This window comes from Salmo salar, chromosome ssa26, assembly GCF_905237065.1.
Source record: "Salmo salar chromosome ssa26, Ssal_v3.1, whole genome shotgun sequence".
NCBI classification, from domain to species: domain Eukaryota; kingdom Metazoa; phylum Chordata; class Actinopteri; order Salmoniformes; family Salmonidae; genus Salmo; species Salmo salar.
In genome coordinates, this window is record NC_059467.1 from 49,658,680 (window position 1) to 49,686,179 (window position 27,500).

The following is a 27,500-nucleotide window of genomic DNA, read 5'->3' on the forward strand; positions in this document are numbered from 1 at the left end:
TCAACACAGATACATTATCCTGATAGACATCTAGTCAACACAGATACACTATCCTGATAGACATCTAGTCAACACAGATACACTATCCTGATAGACATCTAGTCAACACAGATACATTATCCTGATAGACATCTAGTCAACACAGATACACTATCCTGATAGACATCTAGTCAACACAGATACACTATCCTGATAGACATCTAGTCAACACAGATACACTATCCTGATAGACATCTAGTCAACACAGATACATTATCCTGATAGACATCTAGTCAACACAGATACACTATCCTGATAGACATCTAGTCAACACAGATACACTATCCTGATAGACATCTAGTCAACACAGATACACTATCCTGATAGACATCTAGTCAACACAGATACACTATCCTGATAGACATCTAGTCAACACAGATACACTATCCTGATAGACATCTAGTCAACACAGATACACTATCCTGATAGACATCTAGTCAACACAGATACATTATCCTGATAGACATCTAGTCAACACAGATACACTATCCTGATAGACATCTAGTCAACACAGATACACTATCCTGATAGACATCTAGTCAACACAGATACACTATCCTGATAGACATCTAGTCAACACAGATACATTATCCTGATAGACATCTAGTCAACACAGAGACTATCCTGATAGACATCTAGTCAACACAGATACACTATCCTGATAGACATCTAGTCAACACAGATACACTATCCTGATAGACATCTAGTCAACACAGATACACTATCCTGATAGACATCTAGTCAACACAGATACATATCCTGATAGACATCTAGTCAACACAGATACACTATCCTGATAGACATCTAGTCAACACAGATACATTATCCTGATAGACATCTAGTCAACACAGATACATTATCCTGATAGACATCTAGTCAACACAGATACATTATCCTGATAGACATCTAGTCAACACAGATACACTATCCTGATAGACATCTAGTCAACACAGATACACTATCCTGATAGACATCTAGTCAACACAGATACACTTATCCTGATAGACATCTAGTCAACACAGATACACTATCCTGATAGACATCTAGTCAACACAGATACATTATCCTGATAGACATCTAGTCAACACAGATACACTATCCTGATAGACATCTAGTCAACACAGAGACTATCCTGATAGACATCTAGTCAACACAGATACATTATCCTGATAGACATCTAGTCAACACAGAGACATATCCTGATAGACATCTAGTCAACACAGATACATTATCCTGATAGACATCTAGTCAACACAGATACACTATCCTGATAGACATCTAGTCAACACAGATACACTATCCTGATAGACATCTAGTCAACACAGATACACTATCCTGATAGACATCTAGTCAACACAGATACATTATCCTGATAGACATCTAGTCAACACAGATACACTATCCTGATAGACATCTAGTCAACACAGATACACTATCCTGATAGACATCTAGTCAACACAGATACATTATCCTGATAGACATCTAGTCAACACAGATACATTATCCTGATAGACATCTAGTCAACACAGATACACTATCCTGATAGACATCTAGTCAACACAGATACACTATCCTGATAGACATCTAGTCAACACAGATACACTATCCTGATAGACATCTAGTCAACACAGATACATTATCCTGATAGACATCTAGTCAACACAGATACACTATCCTGATAGACATCTAGTCAACACAGATACACTATCCTGATAGACATCTAGTCAACACAGATACACTATCCTGATAGACATCTAGTCAACACAGATACACTATCCTGATAGACATCTAGTCAACACAGATACATTATCCTGATAGACATCTAGTCAACACAGATACACTATCCTGATAGACATCTAGTCAACACAGATACATTATCCTGATAGACATCTAGTCAACACAGATACACTATCCTGATAGACATCTAGTCAACACAGATACACTATCCTGATAGACATCTAGTCAACACAGATACATTATCCTGATAGACATCTAGTCAACACAGATACACTATCCTGATAGACATCTAGTCAACACAGATACACTATCCTGATAGACATCTAGTCAACACAGATACACTATCCTGATAGACATCTAGTCAACACAGATACATTATCCTGATAGACATCTAGTCAACACAGATACATTATCCTGATAGACATCTAGTCAACACAGATACACTATCCTGATAGACATCTAGTCAACACAGATACACTATCCTGATAGACATCTAGTCAACACAGATACACTATCCTGATAGACATCTAGTCAACACAGATACACTATCCTGATAGACATCTAGTCAACACAGATACACTATCCTGATAGACATCTAGTCAACACAGATACACTATCCTGATAGACATCTAGTCAACACAGATACATTATCCTGATAGACATCTAGTCAACACAGATACATTATCCTGATAGACATCTAGTCAACACAGAGACTATCCTGATAGACATCTAGTCAACACAGATACACTATCCTGATAGACATCTAGTCAACACAGATACATTATCCTGATAGACATCTAGTCAACACAGATACACTATCCTGATAGACATCTAGTCAACACAGAGACTATCCTGATAGACATCTAGTCAACACAGATACACTATCCTGATAGACATCTAGTCAACACAGATACATTATCCTGATAGACATCTAGTCAACACAGATACATTATCCTGATAGACATCTAGTCAACACAGAGACTATCCTGATAGACATCTAGTCAACACAGATACATTATCCTGATAGACATCTAGTCAACACAGAGACTATCCTGATAGACATCTAGTCAACACAGAGACTATCCTGATAGACATCTAGTCAACACAGATACACTATCCTGATAGACATCTAGTCAACACAGATACATTATCCTGATAGACATCTAGTCAACACAGATACATTATCCTGATAGACATCTAGTCAACACAGAGACTATCCTGATAGACATCTAGTCAACACAGATACATTATCCTGATAGACATCTAGTCAACACAGAGACTATCCTGATAGACATCTAGTCAACACAGATACATTATCCTGATAGACATCTAGTCAACACAGATACATTATCCTGATAGACATCTAGTCAACACAGATACACTATCCTGATAGACATCTAGTCAACACAGATACACTATCCTGATAGACATCTAGTCAACACAGATACACTATCCTGATAGACATCTAGTCAACACAGATACATTATCCTGATAGACATCTAGTCAACACAGATACATTATCCTGATAGACATCTAGTCAACACAGAGACTATCCTGATAGACATCTAGTCAACACAGATACATTATCCTGATAGACATCTAGTCAACACAGAGACTATCCTGATAGACATCTAGTCAACACAGATACATTATCCTGATAGACATCTAGTCAACACAGATACATTATCCTGATAGACATCTAGTCAACACAGATACACTATCCTGATAGACATCTAGTCAACACAGATACACTATCCTGATAGACATCTAGTCAACACAGATACATTATCCTGATAGACATCTAGTCAACACAGATACACTATCCTGATAGACATCTAGTCAACACAGATACACTATCCTGATAGACATCTAGTCAACACAGAGACTATCCTGATAGACATCTAGTCAACACAGATACATTATCCTGATAGACATCTAGTCAACACAGAGACTATCCTGATAGACATCTAGTCAACACAGACACTATCCTGATAGACATCTAGTCAACACAGACACTATCCTGATAGACATCTAGTCAACACAGATACACTATCCTGATAGACATCTAGTCAACACAGACACTATCCTGATAGACATCTACTCAACACAGATACACTATCCTGATAGACATCTAGTCAACACAGATACACTATCCTGATAGACATCTAGTCAACACAGATACATTATCCTGATAGACATCTAGTCAACACAGATACACTATCCTGATAGACATCTAGTCAACACAGATACACTATCCTGATAGACATCTAGTCAACACAGACACTATCCTGATAGACATCTAGTCAACACAGAGACTATCCTGATAGACATCTAGTCAACACAGATACATTATCCTGATAGACATCTAGTCAACACAGATACACTATCCTGATAGACATCTAGTCAACACAGATACATTATCCTGATAGACATCTAGTCAACACAGAGACTATCCTGATAGACATCTAGTCAACACAGAGACTATCCTGATAGAGATGTTCTGACAGACTATAGCATATGTATTGACCTATTGACATCACAAACAATTACACACATGGACAGATACACACTCACTCACACACACAAGCATGCACACACACACACAACACAACACAACACAACACACACACACACACACACAACACACAACACACACACACACAACACAACACACATAGTTATCAATGACCTAATGGCATGTTGGTGATATTGTATGATAGATGTGTTGTACTGCAGGACGTACCTTCCATCTGCGTCGTGCGTACTGTCTCCTGAAGTTCTCCAGATTAATGACAGACAGTCTGCACACCAGGGCCTGGCATGGGTTTAACGGCTAAACCACAGCAGAAAACAGCATGACATACAGAGGACGAAAAGCCTTAAGAATGTCATGACAAAGACAACAAACATAGGAGCTGAAACAGTAGTCCTATACAGAGATCAGGACCAGACTAGGACTAAAAGTACCAGACTAGGACTAAAAGGACCAGACTAGGACTAAAAGGACCAGACTAGGACTAAAAGGACCAGACTAAAGGGACCAGACTAGGTCTAAAAGGACCAGACTAGGTCTAAAAGGACCAGACTAGGTCTAAAAGGACCAGACTAGGACTAAAAGGGACCAGACTAGGACTAAAAGGACCAGACTAGGTCTAAAAGAACCAGACTAGGACTAAAAGGACCAGACTAGGACTAAAAGGACCAGACTAGGTCTAAAAGGACCAGACTAGGACTAAAAGGGACCAGACTAGGACTAAAAGGACCAGACTAGGTCTAAAAGAACCAGACTAGGACTAAAAGGACCAGACTAGGACTAAAAGGACCAGACTAGGACTAAAAGGACCAGACTAGGACTAAAGGGACCAGACTAGGACTAAAAGGACCAGACTAGGACTAAAAGGACCAGACTAGGTCTAAAAGGACCAGACTAGGACTAAAAGGACCAGACTAGGACTAAAAGGACCAGACTAGGTCTAAAAGAACCAGACTAGGTCTAAAAGGACCAGACTAGGTCTAAAAGGACCAGACTAGGACTAAAAGGACCAGACTAGGACTAAAGGGACCAGACTAGGACTAAAAGGACCAGACTAGGACTAAAAGGACCAGACTAGGTCTAAAAGGACCAGAGTCTAAAGGGACCAGACTAGGACTAAAAGGACCAGACTAGGACTAAAAGGACCAGACTAGGACTAAAAGGACCAGATTAGGTCTAAAAGGACCAGACTAGGTCTAAAAGGACCAGACTAGGACTAAAAGGACCAGACTAGGACTAAAAGGACCAGACTAGGTCTAAAAGGACCAGACTAGGACTAAAAGGACCAGACTAGGTCTAAAAGGACCAGACTAGGTCTAAAAGGACCAGACTAGGACTAAAAGGACCAGACTAGGACTAAAAGGACCAGACTAGGACTAAAAGGACCAGAGTCTAAAAGGACCAGACTAGGTCTAAAAGGACCAGACTAGGACTAAAAGGACCAGACTAGGACTAAAAGGACCAGACTAGGACTAAAAGGACCAGAGTCTAAAAGGACCAGACTAGGACTAAAAGGACCAGACTAGGACTAAAAGGACCAGACTAGGACCAGTGTATTGTAGTGTTTGGCTGATACAGTACACACACACACACACACAATCACACACAATCACACACACACACACACACACATACACACACACACACACACACACACACACACACACACACACACACACACACACACACACACACAATCACACACACAATCACAGATATAACATTTCAATCGATAAGATCTTTATCAGGTTCAGTGGTTTAGATCAGGTAGGTACAAGCATCTAAAATACACACACAACAATAACACTCTCAATTTACTTCAATCTAATCTAAGAAGGTAAGACTAATGTCAATAATGATATCTACTCATTATCAATCCTCTATCAACATCCTCTATCAACATTATCAACAGTTGGCTTTGAGCTATGAAAAACAAACAAGCTACTTAAAAGTTGCAGACTTTAATATAATACCTCAAAACCTATCAAGGGCCAGACTAGGACTGGGACTCATTCTTTGTAAACACAAAAAGAAGCATTGTAAATACTTTGACGTTTTATTTTAGCTAATCACAAAATACCACTAACGTATCACAAGGAGAACAAACTAAAGTTATAATATTCCACAGAGATGACTTCCAGTGTCCTCTACTTCCTGTTTCTCTTACTGACTCTGGGCTACTGAACTGCTGTTATCTCTACTGTCCAGACTCAGTCAGGTCCAGGTTGGTACTCTACTGTAACTGCTGTTATCTCTACTGTCCAGACTCAGTCAGGTCCAGGTTGGTACTCTACTGTAACTGCTGTTATCTCTACTGTCCAGACTCAGTCAGGTCCAGGTTGGTACTCTACTGTAACTGCTGTTATCTCTACTGTCCAGACTCAGTCAGGTCCAGGTTGGTACTCTACTGTAACTGCTGTTATCTCTACTGTCCAGACTCAGTCAGGTCCAGGTTGGTACTCTACTGTAACTGCTGTTATCTCTACTGTCCAGACTCAGTCAGGTCCAGGTTGGTACTCTACTGTAACTGCTGTTATCTCTACTGTCCAGACTCAGTCAGGTCCAGGTTGGTACTCTACTGTAACTGCTGTTATCTCTACTGTCCAGACTCAGTCAGGTCCAGGTTGGTACTCTACTGTAACTGCTGTTATCTCTACTGTCCAGACTCAGTCAGGTCCAGGTTGGTACTCTACTGTAACTGCTGTTATCTCTACTGTCCAGACTCAGTCAGGTCCAGGTTGGTACTCTACTGTAACTGCTGTTATCTCTACTGTCCAGACTCAGTCAGGTCCAGGTTGGTACTCTACTGTAACTGCTGTTATCTCTACTGTCCAGACTCAGTCAGGTCCAGGTTGGTACTCTACTGTAACTGCTGTTATCTCTACTGTCCAGACTCAGTCAGGTCCAGGTTGATACTCTACTGTAACTGCTGTTATCTCTACTGTCCAGACTCAGTCAGGTCCAGGTTGGTACTCTACTGTAACTGCTGTTATCTCTACTGTCCAGACTCAGTCAGGTCCAGGTTGGTACTCTACTGTAACTGCTGTTATCTCTACTGTCCAGACTCAGTCAGGTCCAGGTTGGTACTCTACTGTAACTGCTGTTATCTCTACTGTCCAGACTCAGTCAGGTCCAGGTTGGTACTCTACTGTAACTGCTGTTATCTCTACTGTCCAGACTCAGTCAGGTCCAGGTTGGTACTCTACTGTAACTGCTGTTATCTCTACTGTCCAGACTCAGTCAGGTCCAGGTTGGTACTCTACTGTAACTGCTGTTATCTCTACTGTCCAGACTCAGTCAGGTCCAGGTTGGTACTCTACTGTAACTGCTGTTATCTCTACTGTCCAGACTCAGTCAGGTCCAGGTTGGTACTCTACTGTAACTGCTGTTATCTCTACTGTCCAGACTCAGTCAGGTCCAGGTTGGTACTCTACTGTAACTGCTGTTATCTCTACTGTCCAGACTCAGTCAGGTCCAGGTTGATACTCTACTGTAACTGCTGTTATCTCTACTGTCCAGACTCAGTCAGGTCCAGGTTGGTACTCTACTGTAACTGCTGTTATCTCTACTGTCCAGACTCAGTCAGGTCCAGGTTGGTACTCTACTGTAACTGCTGTTATCTCTACTGTCCAGACTCAGTCAGGTCCAGGTTGGTACTCTACTGTAACTGCTGTTATCTCTACTGTCCAGACTCAGTCAGGTCCAGGTTGGTACTCTACTGTAACTGCTGTTATCTCTACTGTCCAGACTCAGTCAGGTCCAGGTTGATACTCTACTGTAACTGCTGTTATCTCTACTGTCCAGACTCAGTCAGGTCCAGGTTGATACTCTATTGTACTATACTATACTATATTTTAAGATACTATACTATACTCTACTGTCCAGACTCAGTCAGGCCCAGGTTGATACGCTATTGTACTATACTATACTATACTATACTATACTATCTCTTCAGTCCAGACTCAGTGAGGTTCAGGCTGATACTCTACAGTACTATACTATACAATACTATACTATACTATACTATATTATACTATACTATCTCTTCAGTCCAGACTCAGTGAGGTTCAGGCTGATACTCTACAGTACTATACTATACAATACTATACTATACTATATTATACTATACTATCTCTTCAGTCCAGACTCAGTGAGGTTCAGGCTGATACTCTACAGTACTATACTATACTATACTATATTATACTATACTATACTATACTATACTATACTATCGCTTCAGTCCAGACTCAGTGAGGTTCAGGCTGATACTCTACAGTACTATACTATACTATACTATACTATACTATACTATACTATACTATATTATACTATACTATCTCTTCAGTCCAGACTCAGTGAGGTTCAGGCTGATACTCTACAGTACTATACTATACTATACTATATTATACTATACTATACTATACTATCTCTTCAGTCCAGACTCAGTGAGGTTCAGGCTGATACTCTACAGTACTATACTATACTATACTATACTATACTATCTCTTCAGTCCAGACTCAGTGAGGTTCAGGCTGATCCCAGACAGCAGATCTCCTCCACAGCTTCTGTTCAGCATTTCCTTCAGTGCCTCATTCACGTCATTATTAAACACAGTGGAGAAGTTACAGTTGAGGTACCCTCCTCCTCCGACCCCACCGACCCCACCGACCCCGTCCGTGACCCCGTCCGCGACCCCTGACGACCCCAGCACGTCCTGCACCCACTTCAGCTCGTCGCTCAGCTCCTGTCTCAGGGCGTCAAAGTGTCTCTTCCTCTCCTGGTAGCGGGCGCTAACGTCACTGACGCTAACATCCACCACCTTCATCTCATCCTGCAGGCTTCTCTTCATCGCCTCCACTTTACGGAACTCATAGCGGATCTGAGACAGCTGGTGACGGACCCCCTCGCTCTCCTCCTTGTACCAGGACTCCTTGTGGTTGTAGACGGAGACCAAGGCGTCGATGTCCTCCTGCAGGGAGTCGTGGGCCGAGGCTAGCCCAGTGAAGGAGCCCTCCATCTGGCTGATGTCCTCCACTACCTGGGCGAAGCGTTCGAAGTTGACGTAGGTGTTGTTGGGGGGCATGGAGGAGTGGGACTTGATGGTGTACTCCTTGAGACGTTTGGTCTTCAGCTGCCGGCGCTCGCGTTTTTTGGGGGTCTTGGTCTGGTCCGGGGTCTTGGTGCTGGAGGTCTCCTCCTTGTACTCATTAGACTTCAGACACAAGAGATGAGGACGATAGACGGAGGGTTACTGAGCTGGAAGTCACTTACTGGCACTGCATGTCATGCATTGATAATGTTCTGTACAGCAATGGAATATAAGCCAGTGGTGAGATGCCTCCATTACCAAACCACAGACAACACTCCAGGTAACATGGTTAGTTATATATTACCAAACCACAGACAACACTCCAGGTAACATGGTTAGTTAACCATTACCAAACCACAGACAACACTCCAGGTAACATGGTTAGTTATATATTACCAAACCACAGACAACACTCCAGGTAACATGGTTAGTTAACCATTACCAAACCACAGACAACACTCCAGGTAACATGGTTAGTTATATATTACCAAACCACAGACAACACTCCAGGTAACATGGTTAGTTAACCATTACCAAACCACAGACAACACTCCAGGTAACATGGTTAGTTATATATTACCAAACCACAGACAACACTCCAGGTAACATGGTTAGTTATATATTACCAAACCACAGACAACACTCCAGGTAACATGGTTAGTTATATATTACCAAACCACAGACAACACTCCAGGTAACATGGTTAGTTATATATTACCAAACCACAGACAACACTCCAGGTAACATGGTTAGTTATATATTACCAAACCACAGACAACACTCCAGGTAACATGGTTAGTTAACCATTACCAAACCACAGACAACACTCCAGGTAACATGGTTAGTTATATATTACCAAACCACAGACAACACTCCAGGTAACATGGTTAGTTAACCATTACCAAACCACAGACAACACTCCAGGTAACATGGTTAGTTAACCATTACCAAACCACAGACAACACTCCAGGTAACATGGTTAGTTATATATTACCAAACCACAGACAACACTCCAGGTAACATGGTTAGTTATATATTACCAAACCACAGACAACACTCCAGGTAACATGGTTAGTTATATATTACCAAACCACAGACAACACTCCAGGTAACATGGTTAGTTATATATTACCAAACCACAGACAACACTCCAGGTAACATGGTTAGTTATATATTACCAAACCACAGACAACACTCCAGGTAACATGGTTAGTTAACCATTACCAAACCACAGACAACACTCCAGGTAACATGGTTAGTTATATATTACCAAACCACAGACAACACTCCAGGTAACATGGTTAGTTAACCATTACCAAACCACAGACAACACTCCAGGTAACATGGTTAGTTATATATTACCAAACCACAGACAACACTCCAGGTAACATGGTTAGTTAACCATTACCAAACCACAGACAACACTCCAGGTAACATGGTTAGTTATATATTACCAAACCACAGACAACACTCCAGGTAACATGGTTAGTTAACCATCTTCTTTCGATTCTTTCCATCACCAAACGTCAAGCTGTTTTGTCAACTGGTTGCACATTTAAGTTAAGAGTCACAAACATGGCAGGACAAACATTATCAGGAAAAACTCATCTGAATGAATCACACATCTGATTCAAACTAACAGACTAGAGCTCCCTCTATCTGACTAGCTAGGCCATTATATATTTTACATTGTCTTAGTGGAAGGTGCAGTCCAGGCCATTATATATTTTACATTGTCTGAGTGGGAGGTGCAGTCCAGGCCATTATATATTTTACATTGTCTGAGTGGGAGGTGCAGTCCAGGCCATTATATATTTTACATTGTCTCAGTGGGAGGTGCAGTCCAGGCCATTATATATTTTACATTGTCTGAGTGGGAGGTGCAGTCCAGGCCATTATATATTTTACATTGTCTGACTGGGAGGTGCAGTCCAGGCCATTATATATTTTACATTGTCTCAGTGGGAGCTGCAGTCCATAACAGCTTAACATGCATTACATGGTCAGAAACCAAGTATGTAAAAACCGTACAAACAAGAAACAAATCCGTTTCTGCCTGAACAGTACACGTCACAGTATAATTAGGAGGCGATTATGCAAATCATAAAATAGAGGAAGTTATGTCACAAAAGAAAACAACATGCATGTCTTAACATCAAGCTGTCAATCATGATAGTATTCTGTTTTCATATGACAATGATATACCTTGATCCAGGGATGGTTGAGGGCATCTTGAATAGTTAATCTCTTCCTGGAAGACAAACATGTTTACACTGCATTTGGAAAGTATTCAGACCTCTTGACCTTTTCCACATTTTGTTACGTTTACTGCCTTTTTCTAAAATGAATTAAATCGTTTTTTCCCCTCATCAATCTACACACAATACCCCATAATGACATCACAATACCCCATAATGAGAAAAAAAAATGTTTTTTAGATATTTTTGCAAAGTTAAAAAAATAAAAAGCCAAAATATCTAATTTACATAAGTATTCAGACCCTTTACTCAGTACTTTGTTGAAGCACCTTTGGCAGCGATTACAACCTCGAGTCTTCTTGGGTATGACGCTACAAGCTTGGCACACCTGTATTTGGAGAGTTTCTCCCATTCTTCTCTGCAGATCCTCTCAAGCTCTGTCAGGTTGGATGGGGAGCGTTGCTGCACAGCTATTTTCAGGTCTCTCCAGAGATGTCCGATTGGGTTCAAGTCTGGGCTCTGGCTGGGCCACTCAAGGACATTCAGAGACTTGTTCCCGAAGACACTTCTGTGTTGTCTTGGCTGTGTGCTTAGGGTCGTTGTCCTGTTGCAAGGTGAACCTTCGCCCCAGTCTGAGGTCCAGAGCGCTCTGGAGCAGGTTTTCATCAAGGATCTCTCTGTACTTTGCTCCGTTCATCTTTCCCTCGATCCTGACTAGTCTCCGTCCCTGCCACTGAAAAACATCCCCACAGCATGATGCTGCCACCACCATGCTTCACCGTAGGGATTGTGCCAGGTTTCTTCCAGACGTGACGCTTAGCATTCAGATTTCAATCTTGGTTTCATCAGACCAGAGAATCTTGTTTCTCATGATCTGAGAGTCTTTATGTGCCTTTTGGCAAAACTCCAAGCGGGCTGTCATGTGCCTTTTACTGAGGAGTGGCTTCAGTCTGGCCACTCTACCATAAAGCCCTGATTGGTGGAGTGCTGCAGAGATGGTTGTCCTTCTGGAAGGTTCTCCCGTCTCCATAGAGGAACTCTGGTGCTCGTTCAGAGTGACCATCGGGTTCTTGGTCACCTCCCAGACCAAGGCCCTTCTCCCCGCCGATTGCTCAGTTTGGCTGGGCAGCCAGTTCTAGGTGTCTTGGTGGTTCCAAACTTCTTCCATTTAAGAATGAAGGAGGCCTCTGTGTTCTTGGGGACCGTCAATGCTGCAGACGTTTTTTGGTACCCTTCCCCAGATCTGTGCCTCGACACTATCCTGTCTCCCCGCGTTTACGGACAATTTCTTCGACCTCATGGCTTGGTTTTTGCTCTGACATGCACTGTCAACTCTGGGACCTTATATAGACAGGTGTGTGCCTTTCCAAATCATGTCCAATCAATTGAATTTACCACAGGTGGACTCCAATCAAGTTGTAGAAACATCTCAAGGATAATCAATGGAAACAGGATACACCTGAGATCAATTTAGAGTCTCATAGCAAACGGTCTGAATACTTATGAAAATGACAAAAACCTGTTTTCACTTTGTCATTATGGGGTATTGTGATGTCATTATGGGGTATTGTGATGTCATTATGGGTTATTGTGATGTCATTATGGGGTATTGTGATGTCATTATGGGGTATTGTGTGTAGATGGAGGAGGAAAAATATTTATTTAATCCATTTTAGAATAAGACTGTAACGTAACAAAATGTGGAAAAAGTTAAAGGGTCTGAATACTTTCTGAATGCAATTTATGTCCTCACAAGAGGGACCAGATAGAACAGGAGGATGTAAGGAACTTGATTTTAGACTGTGACAGTGTCGTCTGTTTTGACCTTGTACACAGATCATTCAGTGTTACTGTCATCAAGACAGTGTGTACTGTGTAGAGTCATGCAGAGTAACGTAAACAAACCTCATGGTCTCAAAAGTGTGTAAATATGTTACATCACATTTTCCTATACAGCTGTTCTACAATGTGATGTAGAAACACAATACATCATTTGCCTTCCATGAGCCAGGAAGACTAGTGTTAGCTTCCATAGATATTGTCTAGGCCTTAGCTCAGTGGTCTAACAGTCTTTTGGCACAGGTTCAAACCCCAAACCTCACTTCTTGTCCAGCTCCACCTCACCCCTGACCCCTCATCCCGGACCCCTCTCCTCCTCACCTCAACCCAAACCCCTCACCCCGGACCCCTCACCCCGGACCCCTCTCCTCCTCACCTCAACCCGGACCCCTCATCTCTGACCCCTAACCTCTGACCACTCTCTCCTCCACCCTCTCCATCTCACCCCTGACCCCTCACCTCCGACCCCTCTCCTCCTCACCTCTGACCCCTCACCCCGGACCCCTTACCTCTGACCACTCTCTTTCTCACCCTCTCCACCTCACCCCTCACCTCTGACCCCTCTCCTCAACCTGGACCCCTCTCCTCCTCATCTCAACCCGGACCCCTCACCTCAACCCGGACCCCTCTCCTCCTCACCTCTGACCCCTCACCCCTTACCTCTGACCACTCTCTTTCTCACCCTCTCCACCTCACCCCTCACCTCTGACCCCTCTCCTCAACCTGGACCCCTCTCCTCCTCACCTCAACCCGGACCCCTCACCTCAACCCGGACCCCTCACCTCAACCCGGACCCCTCATCTCTGTCCCCTCACCTCTAACTCCTCTCCTCCTCACCTCAACCCAGACCCCTCTCCTCCTCATCTCAACCCGGACCCCTCACCTCTGTCCCCTCACCTCTAACTCCTCTCCTCCTCACCTCAACCCGGACCCCTCACCTCTGACCACTCTCTTCCTCACCACCTCACCCGACCCCTCACCTGTGTCTCCTCCCCTCCTCACCCTCTCTACCTCACCTCTGACCCCTCACCTGACTCCTCTCCTCAACCCTGACCCCTCACCTCTGTCTCCTTCCCTCCTCACCCTCTCCACCTCACCTCTGACCCCTCACCTGACTCCTCTCCTCAACCCTGACCCCTCACCTCTGTCTCCTCCCCTCCTCACCCTCCTCACCCTCTCCACCTCACCTCTGACCCCTCACCTGACTCCTCTCCTCAACACTGACCCCTCACCTCTGTCTCCTCCCCTCCTCACCCTCTCCACCTCACCTCTGACCCCTCACCTGACTCCTCTCCTCAACCCTGACCCCCACCTCTGTCTCCTCCCCTCCTCACCCTCCTCACCCTCTCCACCTCACCTCTGACCCCTCACCTGACTCCTCTCCTCAACCCTGACCCCTCACCTCTGTCTCCTCCCCTCCTCACCCTCTCCACCTCACCTCTGACCCCTCACCTGACTCCTCTCCTCAACCCTGACCCCTCACCTCTGTCTCCTCCCCCTCTCCACCTCACCTCTGACCCCTCACCTGACTCCTCTCCTCAACCCTGACCCCTCACCTCTGTCTCCTCCCCCTCCTCACCCTCTCCACCTCACCTCTGACCCCTCACCTGACTCCTCTCCTCAACCCTGACCCCTCACCTCTGTCTCCTCCCCCTCTCCACCTCACCTCTGACCCCTCACCTGACTCCTCTCCTCAACTCTGACCCCTCTTCTCCTCACCCTCTCACCCCTGACCCCTCTCCTCTGACTCCTCATCCTCTCCGCCTCCCCACTGCCTCCTTACATCTTGTCTCTCTCCAGCAGCTGTCATATTCTGCAGAAGAACTCCTCGTCCAACTCCCTCCTAACCCCTAACCGGTTATCGCTCCTCTCCACATCAACTCTGAACTCTGACCCCTCCAACTCACATCTTGTCCCTCTCCAGTAGCTGCCGTATGAAGCTTTTGGCTAGCTCACTGGTTCTGCAGAAGAACTCCTCGTCAAACTCGTAGTTCATGGCTGAGATGTTGGCCAGCGTGTCCTGTTTAGTCTCTCCCAGGAAGGGAGATGCTCCACTCAGCCTGGAACACAACAACAACAAGGCCAGAACAGGAGGAGTGTTAGGAACATTGTATGTATTCACCTACACCATCCCTGTTACATGTATGTTTCATTTATGTCTGTAGTGTACCGTGATGTTAAAACATGTTTAATGTAGTGTACCATGATGTTAAAACATGTTTAATGTAGTGTACCATGATTTTAAAACATGTTTAATGTTGTGTACCATGATGTTAAAACATGTTTAATGTTGTGTTGAACTCCTATGAAGGGTTCAAGGATAGTGTGCTTCATGCTTCATGTTGTGATGAAGTCCTATGAAGGGTTCATGGATAGTGTGCTTCATGCTTCATGTTGTGATGAACTCCTATGAAGGGTTCATGGATAGTGTGCTTCATGCTTCATGTTGTGATGAACTCCTATGAAGGGTTCATGGATAGTGTGCTTCATGCTTCATGTTGTGATGAACTCCTATGAAGGGTTCATGGATAGTGTGCTTCATGCTTCATGTTGTGATGAACTCCTATGAAGGGTTCATGGATAGTGTGCTTCATGCTTCATGTTGTGATGAACTCCTATGAAGGGTTCATGGATAGTGTGCTTCATGCTTCATGTTGTGATGAACTCCTATGAAGGGTTCAAGGATAGTGTGGTTCATGCTTCATGTTGTGTTGAACTCCTATGAAGGGTTCATGGATAGTGGGGTTCATGCTTCATGTTGTGTTGAACTCCTATGAAGGGTTCATGGATAGTGTGGTTCATGCTTCATGTTGTGTTGAACTCCTATGAAGGGTTCATGGATAGTGTGGTTCATGCTTCATGTTGTGTTGAACTCCTATGAAGGGTTCATGGATAGTGGGGTTCATGCTTCATGTTGTGTTGAACTCCTATGAAGGGTTCAAGGATAGTGTGGTTCATGCTTCATGTTGTGATGAACCTAAACTCACAGGATGTAGGTGATGACTCCTATACTCCACATATCTGCCTCCAGTCCCAGTGGTTCGTAGTTCACTATCTCTGGGGCTGAAACGGACAGTTGACCAATCAGCAGAACTCTGCACTAATGCATCAGTAATAGAACGGTGAGTGGATCGGAACAGTGTATTTTCTATTATTAACTTTAATGTGTCAATAACAGACAAAAGGTCGGTAGAAGTATTTACATCAAAACAGTGCATTTCCTGTTAATACCTGAGATTTGTCAGGGTCTCATCAACACATTGGACACATCAACACATGGACACATCAACACATGGACACATCAACACATTGGACACATCAACACATGGACACATCAACACATGGACACATCAACACATTGGACACATCAACACATGGACACATGGACACATCAACACATGGACGCATCAACACATGGACACATGGACACATCAACACATTGGACACATCAACACATGGACACATCAACACATGGACACATTAACACATGGACACAACACATCAACACATGGACACATCAACACATTGGACACATCAACACATTGGACACATCAACACATCAACACATGGACGCATCAACACATGGACACATCAACACATGGACACATTGGACACATCAACACATTGGACACATCAACACATGGACACATCAACACATGCACACATCAACACATGAACACAGGGTCTCATGAACTCAAGAACACCTCGAACTGGACAAAGATTTTTTTCTTTAACCAGTTCCGAAGAGAAGGATACACTGCTTTCTCGAGGCCAGGCTCAAATCCTCGTCATTCGCGTGAAGAAAAGACAGAGAAAAAGGGGGCGGAGGTCGGGGTGCCTTGTGAGAATTCGTAGGCGAGTGAGTAAACCACCACTACCATTCTGTTCTATTGGTCAAGGTGCAATCACTGGAGAATAAACTGGATGATCTACGATTAAGACTATCCTACCAACGGAACATTAGGAACTATAATATATTTTGTTTCACCGAGTCGTGGCTGAACGACGACACGGATAATATAGAGCTGGCTGGGTTTTCCGTGCATCAGCAGGACAGAGCAGCTACGTCTGGTAAGACGAGGGGCGGGGGAGATGTGTCTATTTGTCAATAACATCTGGTGTGCGATGTCTAATATTAAAGAAGTCTCAAGGTATTGCTCGCCTGAGGTAGAGTACCTCATGATAAGCTGTAGACCACACTATCTACCAAGAGAGTTCTCATCTATATTATTCGCAGCTGTCTATTTACCACCACAAACAGATGCTGGCACTAAGACCGCTCTCAACAATCTGTTTAAGGCCATAAACAAACAAGAATATGCTCAACCAGAAGCGACGCTCCTAGTGACCGGGGACTTTAATGCAGGCAAACTTAAATCCGTTTTACCTCATTTCTACCAGCATGTCACACGCAACCAGAGGAAAAAAACTCTAGACCTCCTTTACTCCACACACAGAAACGTGTACAAAGCTCTCCCTCGCCCTCCATTTGGCAAATCTGACCATAATTCTATCCTCCTGATTCCTGCTTACAAGTAAAAACTAAAGCAGGAAGTACCAATAACTCGCTCAATACGGAAGTGGTCAGATGACACGGATGCTATGCTACAGGACTGTTTTGCTAGCACAGACTGGAATATGTTCCAGGATTCATCCAATGGCATTGAGGAGTATACCACCTCAGTCACCGGCTTCATCTATAAGTGCATCGTCGCCCCCACAGTGACAGTACGTACATATCCCAACCAGATGCCATGGATTACAGGCAACATCCACACCGAGCTAAAGGCTAGAGTTGCCGCTTTCAAGGAAGGGGACACTAATCCGGACGCTTATAATGAATCCTGCTAAACAGGCAAAGGATCAATACAGGACTAAGATTGAATCCTACTACACCGGCTCTGACGCTCGTCGGATGTGGCAGGGCTTGCAAACTATTACAAAGTGAAACCCAGCCGCGAGCTGTCCAGTAACGCGAGCCTACCAGACGAGCTAAATGCCTTTTATACTCGCTTCGAGGCAAGTAACACTGAAGCATGCATAAGAGCACCAGCTGTTCCGGATGACTGTGTGATCAAGCTCTCCATAGCCGATGTGAGAAGGAGAGTGATGGAGTACTACATCAGATGACCTGGCCTCCACAATCACCCGACCTCAACCCAATTGAGATGGTTTGGGATGAGTTGGACCACAGAGTGAAGGAAAAGCAGCCAACAAGTGCTCCGCATATGTGGGAACTCCTTCAAGACTGTTGGAAAAGCATTCCAGGTCAAGCTGGTTGAGAGAATGCCAAGAGTGTACAAAGCTGTAATCAAGGCAAAGGGTGGCTACTTTTAAGAATCTAAAATAGAAAAAATATTAGGATTTTTTTTAACCCTTTTTCGTTTACTAAATTATTTCATATGTGTTAATTCATAGTTTTGATGTCTTCACTATTATTCTACAATGTAGAAAATTGTACAAATAAAGGAAAACCCTTGAATGAGTAGGTGTGTCCAAACTTTTGACTGGTATTGTATATGATTTAAGCAGACCACCATAGTCCCTGTGAACAGGGGCGGAAATCCCGGGGGGGACGGGGGGGACATGACCCCCCCATCCTGGGAAAAATATGATTTGCCCCCCCCAATATATCACTGAAACATAACAATGTAATTTAAATAATATTAATAATACGCAATGAAAGCAATTGTGCTGATTATAGACACTTAATAGCGCATTTTTAAGTTTCAAAAGATTGTGACCCCCCCACCCTTTGCCTCACAATGGTTTGATCCACTGCCAGTTCCTTAGTTGGCAAGGTAACAGAGGGGTCGTATCCACTGTCTGAAAGGCACTCAATGAACGTAACTGACGTGAGGTTAATCCAGTCAATCGCGAACACACACTAGCTGAATATGCAGAGCTAGCGCGCAAATATTAACTATTAAGCTAGCTAGTACCTATTCCATTTATGTGGCGTCGTCAAAGATGGAATCTTTGCTATCGTCAATTTATTCCAAGATCAGCATGCAGATGATGTAAGTTAGTGCTTCAAAGTCCCTGTGATAAGGTTAGCGATAAACTGGAGTCCAAACTGAACAGAACTACACTCTCTTCTACCATTGTTCTACCATTGTCTTAAATATATTTAATGGTCTCGTTTGCAAAAGCTAAATTGTCACAAGGGAACTTTTATTTATTTATTTTATTTCACTTTTATTTAACCCGGGTAGCAAAGATTATAGCAAATACCACTGAAACTGAATTGGTGCTCGCTTGCTTTGCAAATTCAGCTATTGTTGGAAGCCAGCCAATATGAAACAAACTATTAAAATTACAAAAGGTTGCAGCATATGTTGTGTAAATGGTGAACTCATACAGCTGTCAACTCTTGTCATTTTAATCCGTTTCACATTTGCTAGCTACCTTTTAGATCGAAGCCCAAATAGAATGATAGAAGATGATAGAAGCCCATATCCTACTGTAAATAACCTACACACTGTGTGTGTGTGTAGCCAGCCAGCCAGGTAGAAAAATGGCAGAAAAATAAAAGACGGACATCGGAGTATTTTTCAGTACACCAAAACGCAAAGTAAGAACCCTAGGAGCCTAATATCTCAAAGACTAGTTGATAAAATGTTCATAAGAAAGAAATGAAATTCTAATGGAAATGTTTCACAATGATGTCATTAGGCAGAGCAGGCAACAGATGGCACACAGACAGCAGAGTTGGGGACAGATATGCAGGGACAGACTGGCAGAGACAGGGAGTCTCAGGTAAGTTTGTTGAGTCTTTGTTTGGCAACATTATGAAAGGTTCTCAATTTTTTTGACTTGTAAAATAGGAACATAATTGGAAAATGCCATGGATACCCCCACTCTCAACATAAACTGGTGACTGAACTAAGATTTGTTAACTTCTCTAGGGCCAGTGGGACGATTTCGTCCCACCTACGTAACAGCCAGTGGAATCCCGTGGCGCGTTATTCAAATACCTTAGAAATGCTATTACTTCAATTTCTCAAACATATGACTATTTTACACCATTTTAAAGACAAGAATCTCGTTAATCTAACCACACTGTCCGATTTCAAAAAGGCTTTACAACGAAAGCAAAACATTAGATTATGTCAGCAGAGTACCCAGCCAGAAATAATCAGACACCCATTTTTCAAGCTAGCATATAATGTCACATAAACCCAAACCACAGCTAAATGCAGCACTAACCTTTGATGATCTTCATCAGATGACAATCTTAGGACATTATGTTATACAATACATGCATGTTTTGTTCAATCAAGTTCATATTTATATCAAAAACCAGCTTTTTACATTAGCATGTGACGTTCAGAACTAGCATACCCCCCGCAAACTTCCGGTGAATTTACTAAATTACTCACGATAAACGTTCACAAAAAACATAACAATTATTTTAAGAATTATAGATACAGAACTCCTCTATGCACTCGCTATGTCCGATTTTAAAATAGCTTTTCGGTGAAAGCACATTTTGCAATATTCTAAGTAGATAGCCCGGCATCACAGGGCTAGCTATTTAGACACCCACCAAGTTTAGCCCTCACCAAAGTCAGATTTACTATAAGAAAAATGTTATTACCTTTGCTGTTCTTCGTCAGAATGCACTCCCAGGACTTCTACTTCAATAACAAATGTTGGTTTGGTTCAAAATAATCCATAGTTATATCCAAATAGCGGCGTTTTGTTCGTACGTTCAAGACACTATCCGAAAGGGTAAAGAAGGGTGACGCGCCCGACGCGTTTCGTGACAAAAAAATTCTAAATATTCCATTACCGTACTTCGAAGCATGTCAACCGCTGTTTAAAATCAATTTTTATGCCATTTTTCTCGTAAAAAAGCGATAATATTCCGACCGGGAATCTGTGTTTTAGTACAAACAGAGAGAAAATAAAAACATGGGGTCGCCTCGTGCACGCGCCTCAGTCTCATTGTCCTCTGATAGACCACTTACCAAAGGCGCTAATGCTTTTCAGCCAGGGGCTGGAATTACATCATTCAGCTTTTTCCCGGGTTCTGAGAGCCTATGGGAGCCGTAAGGGAGTGTCACGTTACAGCAAAGATCCTCAGTTTTCAATAAAGAGAGTCAAGAAGAACAAGAACTTGTCAGACAGGCCACTTCCTGTAAGGAATCTTCTCAGGTTTTTGCCTGCCATATGAGTTCTGTTATACTCACAGACACCATTCAAACAGTTTTAGAAACTTTAGGGTGTTTTCTATCCAAAGCCAATAATTATATGCATATTCTAGTTTCTGAGCAGTAGTAATAACCAGATTAAATCGGGTACGTTTTTTATCCGGCCGTGTAAATACTGCCCCCTAGCCCTAACAGGTTAAAGGCAATGGTATTGCTGTTGTGATTAGTTGTGTAGTTTTGGGTACCGGTAGTTAGGAGTACGGCAAACACCTTATTTCTTTGGTTCCTCAATATACATTTACCATATTAGAATGTAGGCTATGTGTTACAGCACTACTTTTGGTGTCCCCCTCAGGAATTGCTCTTGAGAAAATTTCATGTAATTGTCCCCTCCAAAGTTGATATCAGATTTTCGCCCCTGCCTGTGGAGCTAACCTGCCTAAATTATTACCGCCCCGTATCACTCGTGTCGGTATATAGCCTCGGTATTGTTATTTTATTGTCTTACTTTTTTATTTTATTGTATTTTTCACTTTAGTTTATTTAGTAAATATCTTCTTAACTTTATTTCTTGAACTACCTTATTGGTTAAGGGCTTGTAAGTAAACATTTCCCTGTAAGGTCTACACCTGTTGTATTTATCATTTCACTGTAAGGTCTACTACACCTGTTGTATTCAGCGCATGTGACAAATAACATTTGATTTGACATTGATAATGTAGTTATTCATATTCTTGTATAGCGGTCTAGTTATGGCATGTTTATGTGAGCCAGTCTCAAGACTGCAATCTTACCCACAAATTCAGGAGTCCCAAAAATGTTTTTAAACTCTGCTCCCGCCTCGATTTTGTGAGCGAGTCCAAAATCGATTAGTTTGATCCTTGGCAAGGGCACGTTTTTGTCCAACAGCATGATGTTCTCAGGCTGAAAAACAGAAAGAGAGTGAAGGGATTTGCTGAGAGAGCGTTTCTGATCATTAGTGTGCATGAGTTTACTGGCCCTGTTGCAGTCCTGTCTCCTTAGGTTCAAAATGATCAGAAAATAATGATAAACCCTGTCAAACCCAACGTCAGATAAACCCTGTCAAACCCAACGTCAGATAAACCCCTTCAAACCCAAAGTCAGATAAACCTTGTCAAACCCAACGTCAGATAAACCCTGTCAAACCCAACGTCAGATAAACCCTGTCAAACCCAACGTCAGATAAACCCCTTCAAACCCAACGTCAGATAAACCCTGTCAAACCCAACGTCAGATAAACCCCTTCAAACCCAACGTCAGATAAACCCTGTCAAACCCAACGTCAGATAAACCCCTTCAAACCCAACGTCAGATAAACCCCTTCAAACCCAACGTCAGATAAACCCTGTCAAACCCAACGTCAGATAAACCCCTTCAAACCCAACGCCAGATAAACCCTGTCAAACCTAACATCAGATAAACCCTGTCAAACCCAACGTCAGATAAACCCTGTCAAACCCAACGTCAGATAAACCCTGTCAAACCCAACGTCAGATAAACCCTGTCAAACCCAACGTCAGATAAACCCTGTCAAACCCAACGTCAGATAAACCCCTTCAAACCCAACGTCAGATAAACCCCTTCAAACCCAACGTCAGATAAACCCTGTCAAACCCAACGTCAGATAAACCCCTTCAAACCCAACGTCAGATAAACCCCTTCAAACCCAACTTCAGATAAACCCTGTCAAACCCAACATCAGATAAACCCTGTCAACCTGTCAAACCCAACGTCAGATAAACCCCTTCAAACCCAACGTCAGATAAACCCTGTCAACCTGTCAAACCCAACGTCAGATAAACCCCTTCAAACCCAACGTCAGATAAACCCTGTCAAACCCAACATCAGATAAACCCTGTCAACCTGTCAAACCCAACGTCAGATAAACCCTGTCAAACCCAACGTCAGATAAACCCTGTCAACCTGTCAAACCCAACGCCAGATAAACCCCTTCAAACCCAACGTCAGATAAACCCTGTCAAACCCAACGTCAGATAAACCCTGTCAAACCCAACGTCAGATAAACCCCTTCAAACCCAACGTCAGATAAACCCTGTCAAACCCAACATCAGATAAACCCTGTCAACCTGTCAAACCCAACGTCAGATAAACCCTGTCAAACCCAACATCAGATAAACCCTGTCAACCTGTCAAACCCAACGCCAGATAAACCCTGTCAAACCCAACGTCAGATAAACCCTGTCAAACCCAACGTAAGATAAACCCCTTCAAACCCAACGTCAGATAAACCCTGTCAAACCCAACGTCAGATAAACCCTGTCAAACCCAACGTCAGATAAACCCTGTCAACCTGTCAAACCCAACGTCAGATAAACCCTGTCAAACCCAACGTCAGATAAACCCCTTCAAACCCAACGTCAGATAAACCCTGTCAAACCCAACGTCAGATAAACCCTGTCAAACCCAACGTCAGATAAACCCTGTCAAACCCAACGTCAGATAAACCCCTTCAAACCCAACGTCAGATAAACCCTGTCAAACCCAACGTCAGATAAACCCCTTCAAACCCAACGTCAGATAAACCCTGTCAAACCCAACGTCAGATAAACCCCTTCAAACCCAACGCCAGATAAACCCTGTCAAACCTAACATCAGATAAACCCTGTCAAACCCAACGTCAGATAAACCCTGTCAAACCCAACGTCAGATAAACCCTGTCAAACCCAACGTCAGATAAACCCTGTCAAACCCAACGTCAGATAAACCCTGTCAAACCCAACGTCAGATAAACCCCTTCAAACCCAACGTCAGATAAACCCCTTCAAACCCAACGTCAGATAAACCCTGTCAAACCCAACGTCAGATAAACCCCTTCAAACCCAACGTCAGATAAACCCCTTCAAACCCAACGTCAGATAAACCCTGTCAAACCCAACATCAGATAAACCCTGTCAACCTGTCAAACCCAACGTCAGATAAACCCCTTCAAACCCAACGTCAGATAAACCCTGTCAAACCCAAACCCATTCGTCTCCCCCTCTCCCTCCCTCGTCCCTTTCGTCTCCCCCTCTCCCTCCCTCGTCTCTTTCGTCTCCCCCTCTCTCTCCCTCGTCTCTTTCCTCTCCCCCTCTCTCTCCCTCGTCTCTTTCGTCTCCCCCTCTCTCTCCCTCGTCTCTTTCGTCTCCCTCTCCTTATCCCTTCACCGTCTCCCCCTCCCCCAGTCTTCCTGTGGTGAGACCACAGCTAGCCTCTCTGTCAACGCTGGGAAGGACTGCACCCTTATTGAACGCTTTTCCCAAACCTGACACAGCACTTTCTCTCTCTCTCCCCCTCTCTGTCCATCTCTCTATCTGAGGTAAAGTGCTGTGAGCTGCACCCCCCCAGTGTGTCTCTTTTTAATGGGATTTACAATATGAAGCTCTCAGCAGTACAGATTTCAGCAGTCCAACCCTCATTTAAGCAAGCTCATGATCAGAGTACCTGCAGTCTAAAGTGTTACCAATTTGACTGTACTACTCTAAAAAGTTGTATATTTCAGCTTCACTTTGTACAGCAGTCTATACATCTTTCTATATATATCTCATCTTTGTACAGAAGTCTAAACATCGTTCTATATATCTATCATCTTCGTACTGCAGTCTAAACATCTTTCTTATAAATCTTTCATATTTGTACGGCAGTCTACACATCTTTCTATAAATCAATCATATTTGTACGACAGTCTATACATCTTTCTATATATCTATCATCTTTGTACATAAGTCTAAACATCTTGCTATATATCTAGTTGCTATACATCTCAGTTGTTGAATCTTGTTATGTTCATACAAATATTTACACATGTTAAGTTTGCTGAAAATAAACACTTTTTTGGTGAGTTTATCTCTCATCTTTGTACAGCAGTCTATAGATCTTTCTATATATCTCTCATCTTTGTACAGCAGTCTATAGCTCTTTCTATATATCTCTCATCTTTGTACAGCAGTCTATAGCTCTTTCTATATATCTCTCATCTTTGTACAGCAGTCTATAGCTCTTTCTATATATCTCTCATCTTTGTACAGCAGTCTATAGATCTTTCTATATGTCTCTGATCTGTGCAGGCCATGGCAATAGAGCGCTCTATTCTGCAACTTCCCTATATTGTAGTCCTGTACTATACAACTTCCTCCTATTGTAGCCCTGTAGTTCTCTTTCATTAGAGAGGAGGACCAGGGTGTTGTTAGGATGGCACCATGGTAGTTCTCTTTCATTAGAGAGGAGGACCAGGGTGTTGTTAGGATGGCACCATGCTAGTTATCGTTCATTAGAGAGGAGGACCAGCGTGTTGTTAGGATGGCACCATGCTAGTTATCGTTCATTAGAGAGGAGGACCAGGGTGTTGTTAGGATGGCACCATGCTAGTTATCGTTCATTAGAGAGGAGGACCAGGGTGTTGTTAGGATGGCACCATGCTAGTTATCGTTCATTAGAGAGGAGGACCAGGGTGTTGTTAGGATGGCACCATGCTAGTTATCGTTCATTAGAGAGGAGGACCAGGGTGTTGTTAGGATGGCACCATGCTAGTTATCGTTCATTAGAGAGGAGGACCAGGGTGTTGTTAGGATGGCACCATGCTAGTTATCGTTCATTAGAGAGGAGGACCAGGGGTGTTGTTAGGATGGCACCATGCTAGTTATCGTTCATTAGAGAGGAGGACCAGCGTGTTGTTAGGATGGCACCATGCTAGTTATCGTTCATTAGAGAGGAGGACCAGGGTGTTGTTAGGATGGCACCATGCTAGTTATCGTTCATTAGAGAGGAGGACCAGGGTGTTGTTAGGATGGCACCATGCTAGTTATCGTTCATTAGAGAGGAGGACCAGGGTGTTGTTAGGATGGCACCATGCTAGTTATCGTTCATTAGAGAGGAGGACCAGGGTGTTGTTAGGATGGCACCATGCTAGTTATCGTTCATTAGAGAGGAGGACCAGGGTGTTGTTAGGATGGCACCATGCTAGTTATCGTTCATTAGAGAGGAGGACCAGGGTGTTGTTAGGATGGCACCATGCTAGTTATCGTTCATTAGAGAGGAGGACCAGGGTGTTGTTAGGATGGCACCATGCTAGTTATCGTTCATTAGAGAGGAGGACCAGGGTGTTGTTAGGATGGCACCATGCTAGTTATCGTTCATTAGAGAGGAGGACCAGGGTGTTGTTAGGATGGCACCATGCTAGTTATCGTTCATTAGAGAGGAGGACCAGGGTGTTGTTAGGATGGCACCATGCTAGTTATCGTTCATTAGAGAGGAGGACCAGGGTGTTGTTAGGATGGCACCATGCTAGTTATCGTTCATTAGAGAGGAGGACCAGGGTGTTGTTAGGATGGCACCATGCTAGTTATCGTTCATTAGAGAGGAGGACCAGCGTGTTGTTAGGATGGCACCATGCTAGTTATCGTTCATTAGAGAGGAGGACCAGGGTGTTGTTAGGATGGCACCATGCTAGTTATCGTTCATTAGAGAGGAGGACCAGGGTGTTGTTAGGATGGCACCATGCTAGTTATCGTTCATTAGAGAGGAGGACCAGGGTGTTGTTAGGATGGCACCATGCTAGTTATCGTTCATTAGAGAGGAGGACCAGGGTGTTGTTAGGATGGCACCATGCTAGTTATCGTTCATTAGAGAGGAGGACCAGCGTGTTGTTGGGATGGCACCATGGTAGTTATCGTTCATTAGAGAGGAGGACCAGGGTGTTGTTAGGATGGCACCATGCTATTTATCGTTCATTAGAGAGGAGGACCAGGGTGTTGTTAGGATGGCACCATGCTAGTTATCGTTCATTAGAGAGGAGGACCAGGGTGTTGTTAGGATGGCACCATGCTAGTTATCGTTCATTAGAGAGGAGGACCAGCGTGTTGTTAGGATGGCACCATGCTAGTTATCGTTCA

At 43.4% G+C, this 27,500-nt stretch overlaps 1 protein-coding gene across 2 annotated transcripts in view; it reads right to left on the reverse strand.

The window, feature by feature from the left end:
* The window catches only part of LOC106609696 (death-associated protein kinase 2), a 43,019-nt gene that overhangs the window by 3,690 nt on the left and 11,829 nt on the right, over positions 1 to 27,500 (reverse strand). Inside the window, exons 5-9 of one of the 2 annotated variants that reach the window (XM_045708418.1) lie at positions 22,386 to 22,515; positions 16,423 to 16,498; positions 15,343 to 15,495; positions 11,604 to 11,649; positions 4,520 to 4,609 (exon numbers count right to left, since the gene is read on the reverse strand). In XM_045708418.1, the coding sequence (XP_045564374.1) occupies positions 4,520 to 4,609; positions 11,604 to 11,649; positions 15,343 to 15,495; positions 16,423 to 16,498; positions 22,386 to 22,515 (495 nt within the window). Of the gene's footprint in view, positions 1 to 4,519; positions 4,610 to 6,032; positions 9,522 to 11,603; positions 11,650 to 15,342; positions 15,496 to 16,422; positions 16,499 to 22,385; positions 22,516 to 27,500 lie in introns of those variants that run through there. The other variant, XM_045708417.1, reaches the window with a different exon arrangement.